This window comes from Mixophyes fleayi, unplaced genomic scaffold, assembly GCF_038048845.1.
Source record: "Mixophyes fleayi isolate aMixFle1 unplaced genomic scaffold, aMixFle1.hap1 Scaffold_68, whole genome shotgun sequence".
NCBI classification, from domain to species: Eukaryota; Metazoa; Chordata; class Amphibia; order Anura; family Limnodynastidae; genus Mixophyes; species Mixophyes fleayi.
Genome location: NW_027448388.1, coordinates 119,558 through 144,363, shown reverse-complemented (window position 1 = coordinate 144,363; position 24,806 = coordinate 119,558). Strand labels below are relative to the sequence as shown.

The following is a 24,806-nucleotide window of genomic DNA, read 5'->3' as shown; positions in this document are numbered from 1 at the left end:
ATTTTTATCAACATATTTATTCTTTAATACCGTCCTGTGAGTTATTATTCTTTTGATATACACTGATTAGATAATGTGTACAGCTGTCCCCATATGTGATGGATATCAAAATAAATGTTATACTATGTAACTATCACATACATAGCCACCCCCCACCAAAGTATGTTTTTACGATACAGAGAAATAAATTACACCGTACAGTGCATCAACAGGTCCTTCGAACTATCCTGTGTGGTTTTCATTAATGAGAGCTATTGAACCGGTAACATCTACATCATTTAAATAATATTTGCATATAAACATGTGCTCACTGTCCCCAAAAAATGTTAATAAATCTTGTAATGGACAGTCACAGCAATCCAGGAGCATCTATGGTCCAACGTAAATATTTCCTTTGCCCGTTTCACTGAGTCTCCTCTAGGTGGCGCTATGTCCTTTCTAAATAAACCACAACTTCTGTCTTGTACTTGTGTGTGGAATTAAGGTGATTATGTAGACTGGTTCTCTCTAAGTAGGTTACCTGCATACAATAGGAGAATGGCTTTCTGCATGGTGGGTCGCAGTTTCGAACGGCAGCAGGCTGGGAGTTAGGAGCGCAACCACCTGCAAGGAGAAAAACATCAAAACCTATTAAAGTCCTCTCCCTCTGTATCTACACAGATCTTCTCTCAAATAGTCCCAGCCCTGGCTGCGTTACTGTTTCCTTCTGTCTGTCTTTGTACTGATCAGTGATGCTGTGTGGTGCAGGCAACAATGTCGTACTGTTGCAGGTTTTGTATTCAGTACTATAATGTGGAGTCACAATAATGATACTATTATTATTATTATTATTATTATTATGATTATTATTATTAATAATAATAATAATAACATAGCTGCCAACATTTTCAAGCAGTATTCCCGGCTGCGGTTAAGCCAAGGCATCTAAACCCGGCATTCGTGGTGCTGTCTGTGCATCTTGGAGCACTGCAATGTCCGTTATGACATGTTTGCTGAATTTCATCATAAGATACATGCAGAGTTTATGCAGAAACATTGCTGAGAACTGAGACATGCTGAGATGTCATCATCAGATATCGCTTGGTGCTGTTTAGCTATATCTAATTTAAATAATGCAGGGACTGGTGGGAGGGTAATGGGGTTGTCTCATGCCCCAATTCTTCCCACGGCCTCTGTGGTTCCTAGCGGCCCCATGCTGGGTTACTGCGCGGTATGCGGATTGGTTTCTCTTGCAGGATGAACGTGTTGCTTGCTCCATACTGGTTAGTACATGTGTAAACAGCAGCATATATCAAGGTTGATTACTGTCTGGAAACAATAGAGGCTGCTCTACAGACACGCATTATATAAATATAGTTACCGACTGTTACTAACTTTTAGGGACATTAAAAAAAAATCATATTCTTGAAAACTCGTATACCTGGAGATGTCCCTATTTTTTGCCTTAATAGCACAGTACAATCGTTCTTAGTCTGTACATAAGATGCAATCCCCACTGTCCATTCTTATTGCTTCATATGATAATATTTATTACAGTTGCGTATCTAAAACAATCTAGCTCTATTCATAGAACAAGTCATCACGTGAATTGTAGTTCCTCAATATTCACCTAAATAATTGTCAACAGGGACCAACGCAGCGTGGATTTGGCTATATATAAAGTGTAAGGTATACGAGGCGAAACAAGTTCCTCACATATCGAGACCTATCATATATTATATAGCTAATAAAAATCTAACACAAGTAATGGGTTAATAACGGCTAATGTCAGATTCTATTTCTAGTGTTCCGAATTATATCAACAATACTGAATCAGGCTTTCAAACTGTGATATTTGCTATGCTGCAATATTACACTGTTTCATAAGGTGTTAATTAATCATTAAATATTAGTTGAATTATCTAGAACAGAAAGAGATCCTGTTTATAAAAAGTGTGTATAATCGGGGGTATGAGCCTGGGGGTGGAGGGAAATATATATTTTAATATTGATACATAATTGCAATTATTTATTTATATTATAATGTAGATGCCATTAGATTTGGGAACAAAATAGGAAACCTTGTTTAAAAACATGAAAGCATTTACATGAAGACATAATATATATGTCAGTGATGGGCTACCTGATACACTTCGAAGGGCCACAATGGATGGCCCTCCAACCTTCAAAAGGCCCACACATTACCCTTAATCTCAGTAATGAGGTAAACAATACATTTAATCAAAGAAAGAGACAGTTATCTGTAATAACATATCAGCAGGTGTTTTCTACAAGTCTTAACGCTCATTATTTTGTAATGTATTTCTACACAAAAGCGGTGAGATTTATCTCTTTTTGGTACACATCTGACAATAATGCAGGAAGGAGCTATGGGGCCGCAGGTGAAGGATCAGAGGTCCCCCTGCTGCCCATCACTGATTTAAGTGGCAAAGATTTGGGTCATCTAATACGAAAACTCATTATTGAGAAAAAAAATTTACAAGAAAAAATTTAAACTATTGCTGATTTTCAGACACTGTGTCAGAAACTTAGACATGATGGCTGAGGGCCACATTCTACGCTCACTGTGAGGAGCAGCGATAAATTATTTAATGATGAGGGGAATGTCAGCAGCAGTGTAGAGAAGGACACTGTTCATTTTTTTATGTGTTTTAGTATATTTTAGACATGGTGCTCTAAATTAAGGAAAAGACAGAGTCCCAAATATTCTGCGTAATAGATCTAATTACTGTACATATGGCTTACCGGTATTCCATGCACTTAAATCTAGCTCTGCTGTGACTGATATTTTCATATCTAGTTTAAAACTTTTGCAATATGCTGTTACTTGTTATAGTGTCAGCAGGCTGAGATAACGAGCTTATCACAATGTTTATGATTCACAGCTCACACAATAAATCTGTGGTTATAACTCTGTTTTTTTCATTTATAAGTGAAAATTTGAAAGTCTGGCTGCAATTTTCTATGTATCTGTGTTTTTCAGTGTACTCTAAGATTTGCCTCTACTAAAGTTCTTCCTCAGTCCTCTCCCTGATGGTAGTTACACAGCGCTGCATAATATCTTTGGCGCTATATAAATATAGAATAATATTATTATTTTTAGAATCTTTTCTTTAAAGTTCCCACAAGGGTTTCTCAGTACTCTAAATAAATCAGAGCAGCTGCAGCTCTGGTCCTGCTATTGCAGCAAGACCAGCAATTTAGAAAAAAAGACATTTAATTTAAAATAGATGTCTGGCCCATGGCTAGGATCACCAGGGCTGGTGTTGTTAAACACAGAATGATGTTAGCGATCTGTGCTACCCAGTCTATGATTACCAGACTAAGGGGAGACAGGCACAATGGGCAGGAACACCCTTGGGGTAAATTTATCAAGCTGTGGGTTTGAAAAAGTGGAGATGTTGCCTATAGCAACCAATCAGATTCTAGTTATCATTTATTTAGTACATTCTACAAAATGATAACTAGAATCTGATTGGTTGCTGTAGGCAACATCTCCACTTTTTCAAACCCACAGCTTGATAAATTTACCCCTTAATCACGTTAACCAACTAAGTTATGTAAAAAACAAACAAACACACACATTCTGTTTTTAAAAACAAATTTAAAACAAAAAGTGCGCGACATTGCACTAAAAGACAAAATTCCCCTTAACCCTCAGCCCAAATATATCTGCACCAATATCAGGTGGCACAGTCTTAGCAGACCTCAAAGTGGGGTCTCTTATCTACTCTGATCTCGAGCTCAAAGTTCCAACCAATAATATACATAAGAACATATTTGAAACAGTCCTGTTTCCCGATCCCAAACTTGTGATTGGCTGGAAGCTCTCAGCCAGAGAAAACATTTTACAATGGACTGTGGTCACTAGGTATAGTTACCTCCATTTGCGCTGGTATGATCAAAAGCTTAGGCAAACCGAGGGGGGGGGGGGTTTCCCAGTGCCAGGAACCCCCCCCCTCCAAGTCTGGGGCACTGTATAATTGAGGTGGCTGGACCCTGCCCCCATTTCACACGGCTCTACTTGAAAAGGGAGAGCTGCGTGCACCTAACAGTGTCACTCACCGGACTGTGAGTGCTTCTTCCCGGACATTTAGGAACCGTGGCCGTCCTCCATCCTGAGGGACTGCGCATGCGCAGCCCTTTCCATACCTCCAGTGTATGTTCCTTTAACTAAATTGGCAGATCAGGCAACCTCCCTATATTAAGCACCTGTGGTCAACACCACGTTGCCTGATCTTGGAGTCTCATTCCTCATGAGTCTCTGAAGGTGTTCCTGTATTACTTGTGTATTCAGTGCTGCTGATTCCTGTGGTTTCCAAACCACTCCTACTCTGTGGTTCCATACCACTTCTACCATCAACTTTATCATCATGACTGTTTGCTGATTCCTATCCGCTGCCTCCGTGCACTACAGTCTTCTACACCACTTCAACGTTATTTTATATCAATGTGACTGTTTGCTCATTGCTATCCGCTGCCTCCGTGCACTCCAGCTTTTACCTCACTCACCTGCTTCTCATCAAGTCTGTTTGCTGATTTCTATCCGCTGCCTCTGTGCACTACAGTCTCCTGCTTGCAACTCGCCTGTGTTCAACATCGTGACTGCCAGCTGATTACTATCCGCTGCCTCCGTGCACTACACTCTCATCTCATCTTTGCTGTGACTTCCTCGAGACTGCCGCTTTTCATTACCATCTGCTACACTTCGTGATCTACAGCTCCTGCCCTGCGCTGCACTCCTGTTTTCCCATCGCTGTTGGTTCCTGTGGTTGCTACTGGTTACCTCCGTGTGCCGCTGAGTCCTGCCGCTGTGGTCAGCGCTATCGTCCATCTCCTGCTGATCCACTCTCCACGCCTTCACGTGTTCCACTGGCCTCTACCCTCCTGTCAGCATTGGATTTGTATCTCTTCTACTACCCTCTGCTGGATCATCTCCATTCTCCTGGGTTTCCTATGAGTCCAGTTCCACGTGTTGCTGACTCCTGTGGATTCGTGTCCCTGTCGGTCTACTCACCTGTGCGCTGCACCTGCTAGACCGCTGCTTCTCCTATCCAGGGACTTCCTATCCAGTCGGCCTCCAGCCGCTCAGGTACCGCTGCAATCCCATCTGACTGCTACTGCTGAACCACGGTATGCATACTTCTCATTGACTGTGCTGTGTATTGCATATCTTGCTGGACTGTGTTTGGTTCTCTCTGGAGTCTGCTATCCGCTGAGTCTATTGCCATCATTGACTGTGTTATCATTGTGCTGGACTACTTCAAGAGACTTTCTAGATTGCAGACCTGATCAGTCATTTACATATATATATACCTATATTGTGCATATTACTGTGGATCGTGTATAAGGTGCCTGTGTATATCCTGTGTTGCAGTCTTCCCCCGTGCACCTCCTCACATATATATAGCAGTGGTACAACTTGCTACCGCAGACCACTGACTACCTGGATACCTCCACTTGGATTCCATTCCTTCACTCAGACAGCGGTACAACTTGCTACCCGCAGACCGCTGACTCTCATTACCTCCTTGTTTCTGTTGGACATTCCTCCTCACTATAGCAGTGGTACAACTTGCTATCGCAGACCACTGACTACCTTCACGTGTCCTTGTCCATACAGTTTCTTGTGTATCATTACCTCATTATTACCAGTGTTGCTAGTCATAGACTTTCCTGAGCATCTCATCGGCCATCATTTCATGTTCCGTGATCACCCAGCTGCCAGAGTACCCTATTACCATCTACATTGCTCTGGTAAGCCTACCATCTGGTGATCCCTGGGTAAAGACTCCTAGTGCCCGTGACAGTAAGATCAGGCCATGACAGACCCAGATGTGGAACCTACCGCCAAAGAGATGCTGCAACATCTGGTTAGCCGTGTGGAGCAACAGGATGCCCGCCAACAGCTGTTACTTCAGTGTTATCAGTCATTAACCTCCCAAGGAACATCTGGACAGACTGTGACAGCTACTACTGAAGCTCCTGTGCTTTCCTCCGTTTCCCCATTGCCATCCCAGGTGTCTATAGCTTCCACGCTTCACCTGCCTACTCCGTCAAAGTACGATGGAGACCCCAAAACTTGTAGGGGTTTCCTTAACCAATGTTCAGTCCATTTTGAGCTCCAACCTCAAAATTTTTCTACCCATCGATCCAGAGTGGCCTATCTTATCTCTTTGTTTTCAGGACAAGCCCTGGCTTGGGCCTCCCCTCTGTGGGAGAGGAACGATCCAATATTACAAGATAGTGCCAAATTCATTTCTACATTCCGAAGTGTGTTCGATGAACCAGGTCGTGTGACCTCCGCTGCTTCCAGCATCCTCCGTCTGCGACAAGGATCTCATACTGTAGGCCAGTACGTCATTCAATTTAGGATCTTAGCCTCTGAACTTCAGTGGAACACTGAAGCCCTAGTTGCCGCCTTCTGGCAGGGGCTTTCCGATAAAATTAAAGATGCACTGACTACCCAAGAGCTTCCTTCGTCACTTGAAGATTTGATCTCTCTATGCCATCGTGTTGATATGAGATTTCGGGAAAGAGAGGCTGAGAAAACGACTTCTGCTAAAGCACCTTTTCGCTCTAACCCTCAATTTCGTCCAGTGTCACCCGCTGTGATTCCCATGGAGATTGGACGTTCCAAGTTATCTTCTGAGGAGAGGAAACGAAGAGTCAAGAATAGACTCTGTATCTATTGTGCTGATTCCACTCATGTCCTCAGCTCCTGCCCTAAGAGATCGGGAAATGCCAGGCCCTAACTAGTTCTGGAGAGGTGAAGTTAGGGTCCCTGGAGTCCTCTCCATCGTCTATGAAATCTAAAGTCTGCGCTTTTGATGTGACTATTTCCTTTGCTACCAAGACCTTTGAGTCACAGGCATTGATTGATTCCGGAGCAGCAGGAAATTTTATTTCCAAATCGTTAGTTAATCAATGGTCTCTACCAATGATTACCTTAAAAACTCCTATTACTGTGACGGCTATCGATGGATCACGTCTCATCAACGGTCTCATCACCCAGAGTACGTCTCCAGTAACCCTTCAGATTGGTGCTCTGCATCATGAAGAGATATCGTTTTTAATTCTTCCTGTTACGACAAGTCCGATTGTCCTAGGCCTTCCATGGCTTCAGTGTCACTCTCCCCAGATTGACTGGCGCACCCCTCAAGTCACGTCTTGGGGGCCTGAATGTCACCATCATTGCCTTTCCCAAGTCATTCCTCTCAAGGTACAGCAAGCTTCCATTTCAGCTATTTCACCGGGACTCCCTCCTCAATATGCTTCATTTACCGATGTTTTTGATAAAGCTCAGTCTGAACGTCTTCCTCCTCATCGTTCTTGGGATTGTCCGATTGATCTTCTTCCTGGCAAGACTCCTCCCAGAGGCCGGGTCTATCCACTCTCGTTACCCGAAACTCAAGCTACATCTGAATATATACGGGAGAACCTCCAGCGTGGGTTCATTCGACCTTCCACCTCGCCCGCTGGAGCTGGGTTCTTCTTTGTCAAAAAGAAGGATGGATCATTACGCCCTTGTATAGATTTTCGTGGACTCAATGCCATTACTATCAAGAACCGGTATCCCATTCCGTTGATCACTGAGCTATTTGACCGCATTAAGGGAGCCCGTATTTTTACTAAGTTGGATCTTCGTGGTGCTTACAATTTAATCAGAATCCGTTCCGGTGACGAATGGAAGACGGCGTTTAACACCAGAGACGGGCATTACGAATATCTGGTAATGCCTTTCGGGCTATGTAATGCCCCCGCTGTTTTTCAGGGCTTCATCAATGAGATTTTTCGGGACTTATTATATGTATGTGTCGTCGTCTACCTGGACGACATATTGATTTTTTCACAGGACCTGCCTTCTCACCACCAACATGTGGCAGAAGTCCTCTCCAGGCTACGGAAAAATTCATTGTTCTGTAAATTAGAAAAATGTTCATTCGAATTACCCCAGATTCCATTCTTGGGGTATATTGTTTCCGGAGTTGGTCTGAAGATGGATCCTGACAAAGTAAATGCTGTACTACATTGGCCCCAGCCAACTACTCTTCGTGCCATCCAGCGTTTTTTAGGTTTTGCCAATTACTATAGACGCTTCATTCAAGACTTTTCTTCCATTGCATCTCCTATTGTGGCCCTGACTCGTAAAGGGGCTAATCCTAAGCAATGGTCTACTGAGGCTATTCAAGCCTTTCAAACATTAAAAGAGTCCTTCTCTTCGGCTCCAATCCTTCGTCAGCCTGATGTGACACTCCCTTTTTTCCTAGAAGTAGATGCCTCTAATGTGGGCTTAGGAGCTATTCTCTCCCAACGCTCGGAACAGCAAAAATTCCACCCTTGTGCCTTCTATTCTCGGGGTCTCCTACCCGCAGAGAAGAATTATACCATCGGAGACAAGGAATTACTGGCTATCAAAGCCGCATTAGAGGAATGGAGATACTTGTTGGAGGGAGCTCGCCATCCGGTGACGATCTTCACGGATCATAAGAACTTGTCATATCTCCAGTCTGCCCAGTGCTTGAACCCTCGTCAAGCAAGATGGTCTCTTTTCTTTTCCCGTTTTGAATTAATAATTACCTTCAAACCAGCTGCCAAGAACAAAAAAGCTGATGCCTTATCTAGAGCCTTTGCTACGTCCTCTGATATAGAAGAGGTTTCCAACCATACCATTCTTGACCCCAAATGTATCTCACTGGCTGCTTCATCCACCAAAACGCTACCATTTGGGAAGACCCTCGTGCCTCCTACTCTAAGGAGGAAAATCCTTTCGTGGTTCCATGCCTCTCGTTTTTCTGGACACGCCGGTGAACACAAGACTTTTGAGATCCTCTCTCGAAGTTACTGGTGGCCTTCAATGAGGAGAGACGTCAAAGAGTTCATTGCTTCCTGTGAATTATGTTCGCAATTCAAATCCTCCCGCAGAACCCCAGCAGGGTTGCTGCGACCACTACCCATTCCGTCCAAACCATGGACCCATATTAGTATGGATTTCGTTACTGACTTACCACCTAGTAAGAACCATAACACTATTTGGGTCGTAGTGGACAGATTTTCGAAGATGGCTCATTTCATCCCTCTGTCTGGTTTGCCTTCCTCGTCTATCCTGGCTGAACATTTCATTAAAGAGATCTTCCGTATCCATGGATGTCCATCTGAGATTGTGTCTGATAGAGGAGTACAATTCGTGTCCAGATTCTGGCGAGCCCTTTGTAAAACCTTGGGCATACGATTAGCACTCTCATCTTCTTACCATCCACAATCCAATGGACAAACCGAACGTGTCAATCAAGATCTTGAGACTTTTATAAGGATATTTTCATCAGCCAATCAAGACAACTGGGTAGAGTTACTCCCTTGGGCTGAGTTCGCCCATAACAACATGTACCATGAGTCATCATCCAAAACTCCATTCTTTGTGGTTTACGGTCACCATCCGTCTTTTCCGGAATTTCCTGCCCTCCCACCCACCCAAGTTCCTGCTGTGGAGACTGCTTGTCAGACCTTCAAAAATATCTGGTCTCAGGTCAAAACCTGTTTAAAGAAGACATCTAACAAATATAAGTCTTTCGCAGATAAGAAGAGGCGGGCTATTCCACCACTAAAAATTGGAGATCGGGTTTGGTTATCTACCAAAAATATTCGTTTGAAGGTTCCATCTATGAAATTCGCCCCTCGTTTTATTGGTCCATATAGGATCATTCAAGTTATCAATCCAGTATGTGTTAAACTTCTTCTTCCTAAGAATCTTCGGATTTCCAATGCCTTCCATGTGTCCTTGCTCAAACCTCTCATCATCAACCGTTTCTCGACTCCTCCCTCAGCACCGCAGCCAGTTCAAGTTCATCAGGAGGAGGATTTCGAGATTACTGAGGTATTGGATGCAAAAATTTCGCGAGGAGTTCTCCGTTTCCTCGTTCATTGGAAGGGCTTTGGTCCTGAAGAGCGTTCATGGATCAAAGCTGAAGATCTTAATGCTCCTGCCCTTCTGAAGAAGTTTTATTCCAAAAATCCGGACAAGCCCGGTTCCAGGCGTTCTGTGCCCACCTTTAAAAGGGGGGGTACTGTCACTCACCGGACTGTGAGTGCTTCTTCCCGGACATTTAGGAACCGTGGCCGTCCTCCATCCTGAGGGACTGCGCATGCGCAGCCCTTTCCATACCTCCAGTGTATGTTCCTTTAACTAAATTGGCAGATCAGGCAACCTCCCTATATTAAGCACCTGTGGTCAACACCACGTTGCCTGATCTTGGAGTCTCATTCCTCATGAGTCTCTGAAGGTGTTCCTGTATTACTTGTGTATTCAGTGCTGCTGATTCCTGTGGTTTCCAAACCACTCCTACTCTGTGGTTCCATACCACTTCTACCATCAACTTTATCATCATGACTGTTTGCTGATTCCTATCCGCTGCCTCCGTGCACTACAGTCTTCTACACCACTTCAACGTTATTTTATATCAATGTGACTGTTTGCTCATTGCTATCCGCTGCCTCCGTGCACTCCAGCTTTTACCTCACTCACCTGCTTCTCATCAAGTCTGTTTGCTGATTTCTATCCGCTGCCTCTGTGCACTACAGTCTCCTGCTTGCAACTCGCCTGTGTTCAACATCGTGACTGCCAGCTGATTACTATCCGCTGCCTCCGTGCACTACACTCTCATCTCATCTTTGCTGTGACTTCCTCGAGACTGCCGCTTTTCATTACCATCTGCTACACTTCGTGATCTACAGCTCCTGCCCTGCGCTGCACTCCTGTTTTCCCATCGCTGTTGGTTCCTGTGGTTGCTACTGGTTACCTCCGTGTGCCGCTGAGTCCTGCCGCTGTGGTCAGCGCTATCGTCCATCTCCTGCTGATCCACTCTCCACGCCTTCACGTGTTCCACTGGCCTCTACCCTCCTGTCAGCATTGGATTTGTATCTCTTCTACTACCCTCTGCTGGATCATCTCCATTCTCCTGGGTTTCCTATGAGTCCAGTTCCACGTGTTGCTGACTCCTGTGGATTCGTGTCCCTGTCGGTCTACTCACCTGTGCGCTGCACCTGCTAGACCGCTGCTTCTCCTATCCAGGGACTTCCTATCCAGTCGGCCTCCAGCCGCTCAGGTACCGCTGCAATCCCATCTGACTGCTACTGCTGAACCACGGTATGCATACTTCTCATTGACTGTGCTGTGTATTGCATATCTTGCTGGACTGTGTTTGGTTCTCTCTGGAGTCTGCTATCCGCTGAGTCTATTGCCATCATTGACTGTGTTATCATTGTGCTGGACTACTTCAAGAGACTTTCTAGATTGCAGACCTGATCAGTCATTTACATATATATATACCTATATTGTGCATATTACTGTGGATCGTGTATAAGGTGCCTGTGTATATCCTGTGTTGCAGTCTTCCCCCGTGCACCTCCTCACATATATATAGCAGTGGTACAACTTGCTACCGCAGACCACTGACTACCTGGATACCTCCACTTGGATTCCATTCCTTCACTCAGACAGCGGTACAACTTGCTACCCGCAGACCGCTGACTCTCATTACCTCCTTGTTTCTGTTGGACATTCCTCCTCACTATAGCAGTGGTACAACTTGCTATCGCAGACCACTGACTACCTTCACGTGTCCTTGTCCATACAGTTTCTTGTGTATCATTACCTCATTATTACCAGTGTTGCTAGTCATAGACTTTCCTGAGCATCTCATCGGCCATCATTTCATGTTCCGTGATCACCCAGCTGCCAGAGTACCCTATTACCATCTACATTGCTCTGGTAAGCCTACCATCTGGTGATCCCTGGGTAAAGACTCCTAGTGCCCGTGACAAACAGTAGTGCACGCAGCATTGCCTATGTATATTATGGGGATAGGGAGAGTTGGAGAGCAGCCAAGCACTGTATAAAGTTATAGCCACGCCCCCATGCATGCTGGTCACGCCCACTGGTGGCGTGGTGTGGAAACCCCTCTCTACAAATCCTGCGTTTGCCCCTGAAAAGGACGTGTGGCCTAAAGAATTACTGCGTTACATGTCTCTTTTGAAAAATCCTAAATATAGGCATTAAGTCAAATATAGAGGAAAGAGCACAATCCCACTCTTTCTCCGGACGGCGTGCGTAACTGCAGACGAATGGTGGCAGTGGAGTGCGCTCCACATCATGTTAATTATATGAATAATTATCATGTGGCGTATTGAGCCACACCCTACCCAACTCCCTGCGCCGAAATCCTCCATTGCTCCAATTTGGAGCAGAGCTGTGCCACATTTAATACCTAAATGATTACATACGGCACCATCACTGTACCTGTAATGTTCATCCCATCCGAGCGCTGACACCAAACCGTCCTTTTATTGTCCCTCCAAGGACTCATCCTCCACGTGTATCTGAAACATTTCCCTCCTGTGAGTAAACACACAAAGTGTCATTTACACAATTCTACTCCTCACCTGTGTATCAAAGGCGCTAAGATCTCACTGCCTATATTTGGCCAAAACATAAACTCTCGGCCGTCGGTAACTAATTGTGTGAAGTTGATGAAACTGACAGGCCGACTCTTGTGCACTAAAAATTTTATATTGCTGAAGCTCAGCCGAGGGGGGAAGGGGGGACTGAGGAAAAGATGCATTTGTAGGAGAAAAATCTGTGTATAAACATTTAATGAGGAAGAGATTATTAATGAATACGGAGTCAGGTCAGGAAAATGACTGAAACGTATTCCAGCAATTAGGAAGGATTGAATCAGTGTTGCCAAGTTCTGAAGCTCAGCTGCGTTTCCTGCTGCCAAATGTATCTCCGTAGGAATTGGTGCTGTGTCGTCACGGAAAGTCTTTATAAAAAATGTATGTTTCAAAACGAAAACATATATGGGCTTAACATGATGTGCTGTGGCCCTCACTGACCAATCAGATGCCTGCTTTCATTCATTATACTGCAACTGAAAAATGGCAGTAAGATTGGTTGCTATGGGTTACAGAAAAAGTGTGCACCAAGTTACTATATAAGCCTGCTCCATTATGTAAACAGAAGTGTGTTATATTTTTCTTTGCAAAAAATATATAACCTGTACAGGGCCGGGTATCAATCACCGGCTTCGGACAGTTCTCTTGGTTTCCTAGAGCCTGTACAATAAAGGTTCTAGACCGGGACTGGCGACCGACTGTTTCAAAACTGCGTCCGTCGATGCAGGCGACCTCGCAGGAGCTCCAGTGGGACCATTCGCTGAGGTGGCAATCACCTAAAGGACAAATATAATACAATAAGACGTAGAAATAATGATAATTATAATGTAACGTCCTCTCTCCCGGATAATCGAGCCCACTGTCATGCAATTTAGAAATGTCAATGTAGATAAGCGTATCCGTGTCTGTGTAATGAGACAACGGGGACTTGACCCGCCAGCCGGATCAGCGCACAGCGTCTGTTTTATGGAATGCTGAAGAGATTTCTGGAAAGTACAAATGCCATGTGCTTGGTGCGTAAGTAGTGGGAGATAATCACGCTAAGTGGCATTTTACAGCACTTTTATAAACCATCCCCCCCTCCCAACCACACACACACACAAAATCACAAAATACATTTATTTTAATCCCGTCGCATATTCATTTAGTTTAAAAACAATGTAAGATTAGTCATTAGTGTGCTGTATATTTGCGATAAAATTCTATGCTTTTAACCTGTGTTATTTGGATCTTTTTGAACCCAACACACAGAGACTGATACAGCATAGTTGCCTACTCTCCCGGAATGTCCGGGAGAATCCCAAATTTCTGGGAGTTCTCCCGGACTCCCGGGAGAGCAGGCAATTCTCCCTGAACCTGGCTGGCTGTGTAAACTAAACGGAGGGGGCAGGGCCTAGTGATGTCATGGACCCAGCATTGTGGCCCCGCCCCCTATTTTTATTGGTTCAGAGTAGTGATGTCCGTTTTGAGGGCGGGGCTAATGACGCAAATCTTCGAGCCCCGACCCCACACACCCACCTGCACCCCGGACCTCCCGGGAATCATCTTGCCCACATTGGCAAGTATGTGATACAGCACAAGACACATATCTGTTTGTGTGTATCGTCCGCAAAATCCCTCTGTGCATACCCAGAATCGTCAGAAACGTCAGTGAACGCAGCCCTGATTAGTAGTGATGACAGTCTCATATGGACGCTAGAACATGTGTTTGCAATTACGAGCAACTGTAAAAATTTATTTTATGTTCACGAGACATTATGAACATTCTAATAAATGTATTTCATGGGGAAAAATCTAAAAAAGCAATACTTTTTATATTTTTTAAACTATTTTATCATTTATGCCTTTATTATTACCAGGGGACATTGATTTAATCATTTTTATTATTTTCCTGAGCCTTCTTTTCCGAATTTATAATCCACATAGGGAATGTCTGTATCTTGCAGTGTCTTGTGTATTAGAGCACAGCAGACCTACACCCAAATTGAACAGCGCGGGTATCTTGCGATCCATGCCTTGATGAATTCGTGAGTACGCGAAGCCTAAATACGCGCGAATAATACTGAACGAGGGTTGGGCTCAGAATACGTCTCTTGATGAATGTTCTGATAATAATTCCTTATCTATAATATTATAAACAACATAAAAATGTAAAAGTAATGCAAAATCATTTCAAAGTTTCCGTTTCCGCTTAGTGACATGTACAAAATAATACCAGTAAATACATATTCACATTAAAGATTAATTGCGCACATTTTTCCGTCGCAGTGCGCCGGTACAAGAGCCTGGAGTACTTGTTTGTCTTTGCGCCCCAGGGAAAAATGTTACCAGCTCTCCGCTGGATATAAGAGGAAGCTTACACACTTTTTTGCATTATATAACCGCTTAAAAATAATGAGTGTACTCTGTAAGTAAAATTATTTTACACATTGCTGAAAGCACCGATCATTTGAAGCAATCCTAAAACATATCTGTGCAGCTAATGGGATAAAGTGTTCAGAAGAGATGTATTATAACGTAGCTGTTTCATTAGGCAGCGTCTTTGAGAGGAGTAACAGGTACAGTATGTATAATGTATGTAACGAAATGTCCTTCAGACAACTTACCTGGACACGGCACGTAGCAGTTGGAGTTGAGAGGACTTTCCTCGCTGGGTAACGGGCCGCATAATTTAGGGTCCACTTGCTTTTTGGCTCCAGAGGTGGAGGTATCGTGCACCACACATGTGAGATTACGAGACCTAAATCCTTCTCCACAGTGACCATTCTGTAAAGATGAACAGATAAATAAATTAGGATGTTCCAAGCCTGTCTGTGTCCCAGCCACAGCGTGCTGAATGGATTTCAATTAGGGAGGCAGCAAATTTAATATATTGCTGGGGATTTGCCCAAGTTCCATAGGTTTTTAATCAAGATTCCTGTTTGGATTTATCCAGCCTTATCTCAACTCTGTGATGTTAGTGCACAGAGACCTGCAAGAGCTACAGATAGATTAGATTCTATCATTTAATCGCCTACTGCTTAGGCTGGGTACACTCTACAGGTGTGTCAACCGATTATCAGGCCAACCACACGATAAATGACTGTTAGGTCCGGTATCACATTAGTGTGTGCACTCCCAGGATCATGTTTTATGGTACCAGAGCACATCGTATCGCTTGATTTTATAACCGGACTAAAAATCTTTATAAACGATGGAACGATGTTGCTCCAATCATGCAGTGTGTAAGCACTCAGGACCGGCAGTGTCCATAGATCTCTATGGAGTTTACAGAGTCACCATCTTTTCAGCAGATGGTTATGACAGATGAAGAGCACAGATCTGAAGGTAAATCTTGTAAAACGTGTACAGTGTGTACACAGGAATCAGCTGCTGATCAGGATTATCAGTCGTTGGTAAAATCGTTAACGATATCGCACCAGGAGAAATGTTCTGTAGTGTGTACCCAGCCTTTCTTTCAAGTTAGGAATTAGATTTTATTCAGTGGAATCCCAAAAACGAGGATTGTGTGGATCTCTGTCTTTAATACGGACTATGGAACAATAGGTGTCAAAGTGATATGGTTACACACTTTATTTCCCAGAGGAATGTGGACTATAAGCTCTGCTTGAGATAGGGGGTTAATTATCAATCGGTGAAGAGCCCTAAATCCGATGAAAACTAGTGTTTTCTACGGACTTGGGGCTTCTCCCTATTTGACAAAGCCCTTATCACTATGGCGATAGCTGGTGGTCAGCCCAGGAAACAATACTTTATTATTAAAATAAGCATTTTTTTAAATAAAGTTTTTTGGGTTTTTTTTTTAAATACAACTTTATGTTTCCCCAGAATCTGGCTCTAGAAACCCAAGATAAATAGACACCTTTATTTCTTTATGGTCATGGTCCTTGACTGGCTTTCCTAATTTTACAGACAAAACATCCCCAGCATCCCAAACTGGGCTCAACCTTTAATTATTATTATTATTATTACCATTTATTTATATAGCGCCACTAATTCCGCAGCGCTGTACAGAGAACTCACCCACATCAGTCCCTGCCCCATTGGAGCTTACAGTCTAAATCCCCTAACATACACAGACACACACACACACACACAGTCAATTAACCTACTAGTATGTTTTTGGAGTGTGGGAGAAAACCAGAGCACCTGGAGGAAACCCACGCAAACACGGGGAGAACATAAAAACTCCTCACAGATAAGGCCATGGTTGGGAATTGAACTCATGACCCCAGTGCTGTGAGGCAGAAGTGCTAACCACTGAGCCATCATGCTGTCCATTAATCATTATTTTCTAATTAATGTGTGTTATGCTGCGCTTTATACTCTTTTATTAAGTGTTTATCTATCCCTTCGCCCACCTTTGCTAATCCTAAAAGTACTGGCTTTAAAAAACAAATAAAACCTAAAATCATGGGGAGAGATTCAGCAGCTCATCTATCAGTCTGTGAAAAAAAAGAGATGTGAAACGAACAGGTCACAATACAAATGATTCGGTTTTAAACATGTAGATAAAAAAGCAAAGACGACGATATTTGAGGTGTAAAATGGTAATATGACATTTAGTAACAAGCAACATTACGGCTACAATGGCATTCATGGATCGGGAAATATTAAACGGGGGTATTCCATTGTGGAGAATCTAGGGCATCATTTGGCGTCAGCTGGGTTTACCCAACGATGCTCAGCTCTATCAACTCTATTATTCTCTGTCGCCAGTTATAATGTAACAAGGAACACCAGTGTCACTTCAAGTGCTTTGTATGTTCAATAAAGTTTTCATTTATTAAAAAAAAAAATAATAATTTAGAGAGAGTTTAATTTGCACTATTACTGGCAGGAGCCACTATATAATTATTTGTTTTTCTCATTCTCATCTCTCAATTAAATGCATTAAGCACTTGTGACCATCAGATGACTGATTGCAATTAAGATAGCAGCTGTCCCCTTTTCCTTTTTTAAAATGCATTACATTTATGCTGATGTACTTAGTCATATAACTTAATTTGCTAATGTGCACATCTGTTTTACTATGGACAACAGGCCGCGATGTCGTCAGACAAACTTATCCAGCTTATTTTTTTTCAGGTTCTTTCCATTTACATCATTACAGGGACATTAAAGTCATCTACACGCAGCCATTCTGTAGGCTGAACCACTATTTATGAGAATAACGCCGATCAATTCAGTAAGAATGAGATAGCAGCGAGGCATGGGGCACTTCAACTTAATTGAAGTGCAGACTTTCAGCTTTAATTCAAGAGGTTGAACAGAAATATGCTATGAAATGTTTCGGAATGGTAACCATTTATACACAGTGCCCTATTTTCAGGGGCTCAAATATAATTGGACAAATTAACAACCAGAAATAAAATATTCATTCTTGATACTTTGTTGTGAATCCTTTGGAGACAATGACTGAAGTCTGGAACCCGTGGACATCACCAAATGTTGGGTCCTCCTTTGTTATGCTTTGCCAGGGCTTTACTGCAGTACCATCGGAAGCCCATGTGTTGCCATGACACTGACTCCACCGTGTTCTACCGATGACCCTAGTATGCTTCGGATCATGAACCATTCCAAGCCTTCTCCATACTTCTTTCTTCCCATCATTCTGGTACAGGTTGATCTTAGCTCAATCTAATCCAGAGAATGCTGTTCAAGAATTCGGCTGGCTTTATTAGATATTTCTGGCTAAGTCTGATATGGCCTTTCTATTCTTGAGGTTGATGAATGGTTTGCACCTTGTGGTGAACCCTCTGTATTTGCTCTCGTGAAGTCTTCTCTTTATGGTAGACGTGGATAATGATATGCCTACCTCCTGGATAATGATGTACCTACCTCCTGGGTAATGATGTACCTACCTCCTGGATAATGATGTACCTACCTCCTGGATAATGATGTACCTACCTCCTGGATAATGATATGAATACCTCCTGGATAATGATGTACCTACCTCCTGGATAATGATGTACCTACCTCCTGGAGAGTGGTTCCCTTGTCGATGTTGTAAAGGGGTTTACCATGTAAAGGACCCTGTGATCATCCACCACTGTTGTCTTCCATGGACCTCCAGGTCTCTTGTGTTGCTGAGCTCACCAGCACGTTCTTTCTTTTCTCAGAATGTCCCACACTGTGGATTTGGCCTCTCCTAAGGTTCCCGCTGTCTCTTTTGATGAATTGTTTTTGTTATGGCAACTTTAAGGATGGTCTGTTCCACTTCATTGAGAGCTCCTATGACCGCATTTGTGGGTTCAGAGCAACAGCTTCCAAATACAAATGTCACACTTGGAATCCACTCCAGACCTTTTGCTTAATTGATGAAGAAATAACGAAGGAATAGCCCACACCTGTCCATTGAACAGGTTTTAAGCCGATTGTCCAATCACTTTAAGTCCCTTGAAAAAGAGGGGGCTGCATATTAAACAGCTGTAAACACTTCCTCCAATTTGGATGTGAATACCCTCAAATTAAAGCTGATAGGCTGTACTTTAGGTCCATATTCATTATATAACTTTAGCTTGAATATATTTTGGTAAACAGCTTAAACAACAAAAATTGTGTCAGTGTTCAAATATATATATGAACCTAACTGTATATATCCTATGTAATCTACCATACGGGAACGGACGCCCTTTGAGCTGTTGTAATTGTTGTCTCTCTGCTAGAAAACCCATTAGTGCTGCAGAGTCCAGCTGTTTCTCACCGCATCTAATGTATATTTATTAACTTTATCCGGGATGTTAAGCTTATCATAAAATGACCTCAAAATCAATAGTTTTGTAATTACCTTGTCCTAAATTTCATTCCAGCGAGTTGTTATCAAACAGCCATTTAGTCCAGTGATGCCAAGTGAGATATTTTTTGAGCGGAAGTTTATAAAGTCTGAGGACCTGACATTCAAAGGATTTAGTGTGAGCTCTGAAAGTAGCGCCATTACTTCGATGCGCTGATCGCTACGTCTGACAGCACAACAGCGTCACCGGAATAAATGCACCTGTACTACTAGATATATGGAACCAACATTCCACTTAGGGGAGTAGCAATACACCGCCAGGTTCCATGGGGGGTGTTGATGCTGTTTGTCCTCCTGCACACATGCTCGTTTCAACTTCACTGCATCCACGCTGTAATTTTCATAGCTTTAAGGCCGTGCCAAAAAATTACAGCCATTGCAGGATGCGCGGCTATGGGCTCCCCTAACCTCCGGACCCCCTGTGCCCTTAACAAAAGTTAACATTTTATTTATGCATTCTTACCTACTTTCTTCAGCTCCCTTCCGGGAGCCAGCCAGTGGAGGGGGGCGTGAGGGGGCGGGGCGGCCAAAATCGGTCATTTCGGCCCCGCAAATTGCGTCATTTAACAGCTGGGGGCGGGGCTAAACGCCGCGATTCATCGGCAATCGCTGCGTTTGGGATCTAATTCTGCCCACTTCACTAGGAAGTGGGCACTTCCTAGTGAAGTGGGCAGAATTTGGGAGATTGCCACACTCGCCCGGGAGTCCGGGAGACTCTCGCAAAATGCGGGAGTCTCCCGGACATTCTGGGAGAGTTGGCAAGTATGTATTTATGATTATCTTAATTTGTCCAATTACATATGAGAAAAAATTATTGCAATTCCTAAACGTGAGAAAGAGAATGGAGGCAGCAGGAAGCCACAGACTGAAAGTTATATAGTGGAAGGAGCAGGGTACCCCAGCAGCACAGAGTATATCAGGAGATGAGTGATGTGTTAGTGAGGACAGAGCTGCATCTGACAGGCAGTGACATGATGTGAGGAGGGGAATGGAGGCAGCAGGAAGCCACAGACAGAGTTATATAGTATAAGGAGCAGGGTCCTCCAGCAGCACAGAGTAGTGATGCGAGTGTCCTGTAACAGTGAAACAGGAAGATTGTGGTTTCAAATCCACCTGTATATGAAAACAACAATTACACATCAAACGTGCAACCTTTTATTACTGCTGAGTAATATTCTAGAGGTTATAGATCATGGAGATATGAAACTTTCGAAATTATTGTTCCACCTTCTACCAGGAATTAATATTTTTTTCCTTCTTGAAATTTTACTGTCAAACAAGTTACAGAGTAACAGTTGCTGCAGACCCGGGTTTTGGTCGGTTCAGTTTGCCCAACGTAGATGAAACAATTAGATGACAGAATCCGAATTTTTTGCTCCACGTCTAACCGATAGACTGAGCTCAGAAGTGACTGCAAAACATGAAAACTTCTCTGCTCCCCCATCAAGACGATTAATTTTTCAGTAGAGTATTATTAAAATATTTGTTATAATGTGTCAAATTACAGATATAAAAAAGACTTTCGCCCCATATGGTTTTCTCGTGCGTTGTGCCTCTTTATCGCAGCTGGATTTATAGTTTAACCCACGTTTTACAGATACTGATTGTGAAAGCGCTCAGGGTCTGTGAATGACGATATTGTTAATGTCATCTTCATCTTTAAAAGGAGCTATTTAAATGAGTAATCGCTATTGACTGGTTTAATTAGCATATTTGCTTTAATGGCAGCCAGTGAGAATATTCTATTAGCGGTGCGTGGAGAGTGTATCGGCTGCGTGCGATGTGGGTTATTATTAGAGATGGTCACTGACCCCCGTGTTTTGGTTTTGGATTCGGTTTTGGATCTGGATTACCGTCGTGTTTTGGTTTTGGTTTTGGTTTTGCAAAACCTCCATTGCGTGTTTTGGTTTTGGTTTTGGTTTTGTTTGGTTTTGTTTTGCTATTTTTTGGGAAAATCCATGTTTTTGGGCCTAAATTAACCCAATTTAGTGCTCCAACTGTTTTAGAGACAAGTAATCTAATTGTTGAGGTAATAAATCATCCAAAAAAACAGTTTAATTCTTCGTTGGTAGGCCTATTCTACACACAAAACAGATTGTCTTCCTCTCCATCTATGCATATTGGCAATGCAGCCATCGTCTTTGAATGTATATTACACCCTACACTTATAGTTAAATATGTAAAGAAATGGAAAAAGCCAGTTTGGTTTCTGTCTCTCAAGGCCCCCCTCCACTTGTATAAAATACCAAAAAATTCAGCCATTATAGACTGTACAATATTAATTGACATGGAGAAAGCCAGTTTGGTTTCTGTCTCTCAAGGCCCCCCTCCACTTGTATAAAATACCAAAAAATTCAGCCATTATAGACTGTACAATATTAATTGACATGGAGAAAGCCAGTTTGGTTTCTGTCTCTCAAGGCCCCCCTCCACTTGTATAAAATACCAAAAAATTCAGCCATTATAGACTGTACAATATTAATTGACATGGAGAAAGCCAGTTTGGTTTCTGTCTCTCAAGGCCCCCCTCCACTTGTATAAAATACCAAAAAATTCAGCCATTATAGACTGTACAATATTAATTGACATGGAGAAAGCCAGTTTGGTTTCTGTCTCTCAAGGCCCCCCTCCACTTGTATAAAATACCAAAAAATTCAGCCATTATAGACTGTACAATATTAATTGACATGGAGAAAGCCAGTTTGGTTTCTGTCTCTCAAGGCCCCCCTCCACTTGTATAAAATACCAAAAAATTCAGCCATTATAGACTGTACAATATTAATTGACATGGAGAAAGCCAGTTTGGTTTCTGTCTCTCTAGGCCCCCCTCCACTTGTATAAAATACCCAAAAATTCAGCCATTATAGACTGTACAATATTATGAAAAATGGACAAAGCCAGTTTAGGGTCACTCTGTCTATGACACCCTACCCTTAAGGATAAATTGCCCTAACAGCAGCCTTTCAAGATGGTATGTGATATGGAAATGCCACAAGTCCCTTTCCTCTTTGGGGGTAGATTGCACCCTACACTTACATAGAAAGTTTTAAAAAGATGTTATCGGCATCATCTTCAGCTTCATCCTCACCCTCATCAGTGTGTACGTCATCATCACAGACTATCAATTCATCGCCGCTTGAATCCGCCATTAGAGAACAGTCAGTGCTTGGATGTCTTGGATGGTGAAGGCCTTCCTCGTGGAAGATGTAGTTCATTTTTATAAACATCATTTTCTCCACATTTTTGGGAAGTAACCTTCTACGGCGATCACTGACTAAGTTCCCTGCTGTGCTGAACACTCGTTCAGAGTACACACTGGAGGGTGGGCAGCTTAGGTATTGCAAAGCAAGTTTGTACATGGGTTTCCAAATGGCCTGCTTTTCTTCCCAGTAAGGAAAGGGACTGTCTGACATTTCCATATCAACTACCTCTTGAAAGTAATCCTCCACCATCCTTTGCATGTTTATACTCATATTGGATGGAGTTATGGGCAAAGTGACACATTTTTTTGAAAAATCCTTCAAACCAGCCCAGATGTTAAATTGTTCTCGTCTGCCCCCTGTGTCTTCCCTGCTTCTTTTTTGGAAATTTAATTTTTTACGAGCAACAGCTTGAGAAAGTGAAGGAGGACACGTCGTCAAGCCGAGGCCCAGTTCAGCGGCCAACTTGCTGAGCAATAGCTCCTTGCAAAAGTTCACATCTCGCTCATTTACAAGTAAAGACTCAATGTAGCTTTTAAACCTTGGATCAAGCACAGTGGCCAAAACGTACTGATCCGAGTTCAAGATCTTAATAACTCGAGGATCATTGTGAAGCGAATTAAGTACTTGATCGACAAGGCCAACATACTTTGCTGAATTGCTTGCTTTCAGCTCCTCCTTCATTTTCTCAAGCTGCTTTTCCAATAGTCTAATTAAAGGAATGACTTGGCTCAAACTAGCAGAGTCTGCACTGACCTCACATGTCACAACTTCAAATGGTTTCAGCACCTTGCACAGCACTGAAAGGATTCCCCACTGTGCAAGAGTGAAATACATCCCCCCTCCTTTCCCAATGTCATGACTTGTGCAATATGCTTGGATGGCTTTGCGCTGTTCCTCCATCCTCTGAAGCATGTACAGGGTGGAATTCCACCGAGTTACCACCTCTTGCTTAAGTTGGTGGCAGGGCAAGTTAAACTGCTCTTGGAGCTGCTGTAATCTCCTACATGCTGTGGCTGAATGCCTGAAATGGCCTGAAATTTTACGGGCCACCGAAAGCATCTCCTGCACCTCACGGTTATTTCGTAGGAAGCTCTGCACCACCAAGTTGATGGTGTGAGCAAAACAGGGAATATGTTGGAAATCACCCAGCTGTAATGCTCGCACTATATTGTTGGCGTTATCTGAAATGACATACCCTGGGGAGAGTCCGAGTGGTATAAGCCATGCATCAATCACATCTCTCAGTTTGCGTAACAAATTGTCAGCCGTATGCCTGTTAGTGAAGCCGGTGATACAAAGAGTGGCCTGCCTGTGACAAATGTTACGTAGTGGTGTACATGCTGCTGCTGTTCCTGCTGGTGAAGGTGAATGACCAACCCAGTGGGCTGTCACAGTCATATAGTCTTTGGTTTGGCCACTTCCACTTGTCCACATATCTGTGGTTAAGTGAACAGTGGGCAGAATGGCATTTTTCAGCGCAATCTCTACATTTTTACACACTTTTTGGTATAGTTGTGGAATAGCTTTACGGGAGAAATGGTGTCGCGATGGAATTCTGTAACGCGGACACAAAACCTCAATTAACTGTGAAAAACCAGCTGCGTTTATTGTGGAGATTGGACGCAGATCTAACACTAACATTGCAGCCATGGCGTCTGTGATTCGCTTGGCGACTGGGTGACTGCTGTCATATTTGCTTCCCCTCGCAAATGATTGTTTCACAGTTAATTGCTGAAATGTAGGACTGCTCATTTTATTCACCTGCCTCTGGGATGACGATTCACCCCCAGCAGCAGCAACAGCAGCAGCAGGACTAACGCTTTCTTCAGAGGAATCAATAATAGTGCCGGAGTCATCCAGCCTTAAGTGGGATGCCGGGCTAACTCCGAGCGCTACTGAGGATATTGATGAGGATGGTGTGGTGGGTGTATTTTGTAGCCGTCGGTATGTCGGTGAGCGGAGGGTCTTAGCTGATGAGGGAGTGCTTGTATTCTTTTGGGAAGAACTTTCAGCTTTTCCCAACACTTTGCCATGAACTCTCGTTAAATGGCGTAACATAGACGAGGTTCCAAGATGGTTAAGGTCCCTCCCTCGACTGACTGTGGCTTCACATACACTACAAATGGCTATACAATTGTTGTCTGGATTTGGGTAGAAATAATTCCACACATAAGAAGTGGATTTTTTTGTTTTATGCCCAGGCATGACAATGGCCTTTTTCTTGTCACGTGCCAGAACTGCTGCCACTGGTGCAGGACTTACACAAACAACCTCATCCTCATCAACATCCTCATTAGCGCCCTCGTCGCCTACACAAATCTCCCCCTCATCCTCTTCTAATTCCAAAGTGGCATCCT

General features: G+C 43.2%; 1 protein-coding gene across 1 annotated transcript; it reads right to left on the bottom strand.

Moving 5' to 3' along the window:
- Nucleotides 1–354: 354 nt before the first annotated feature.
- On the bottom strand, nt 355–18,063 carry LOC142135418 (thrombospondin type-1 domain-containing protein 7B-like). Its single transcript, XM_075194604.1, has 5 exons — nt 17,947–18,063; nt 15,057–15,216; nt 13,053–13,226; nt 12,296–12,391; nt 355–603 (listed from the first exon to the last, which is right to left on the bottom strand). The coding sequence occupies exons 1-5, from the start codon at nt 18,061–18,063 to the stop codon at nt 428–430; spliced, it is 723 nt and encodes a 240-aa protein (XP_075050705.1). The 3' UTR covers nt 355–427.
- Between the last annotated feature and the right edge of the window lie 6,743 nt (nt 18,064–24,806).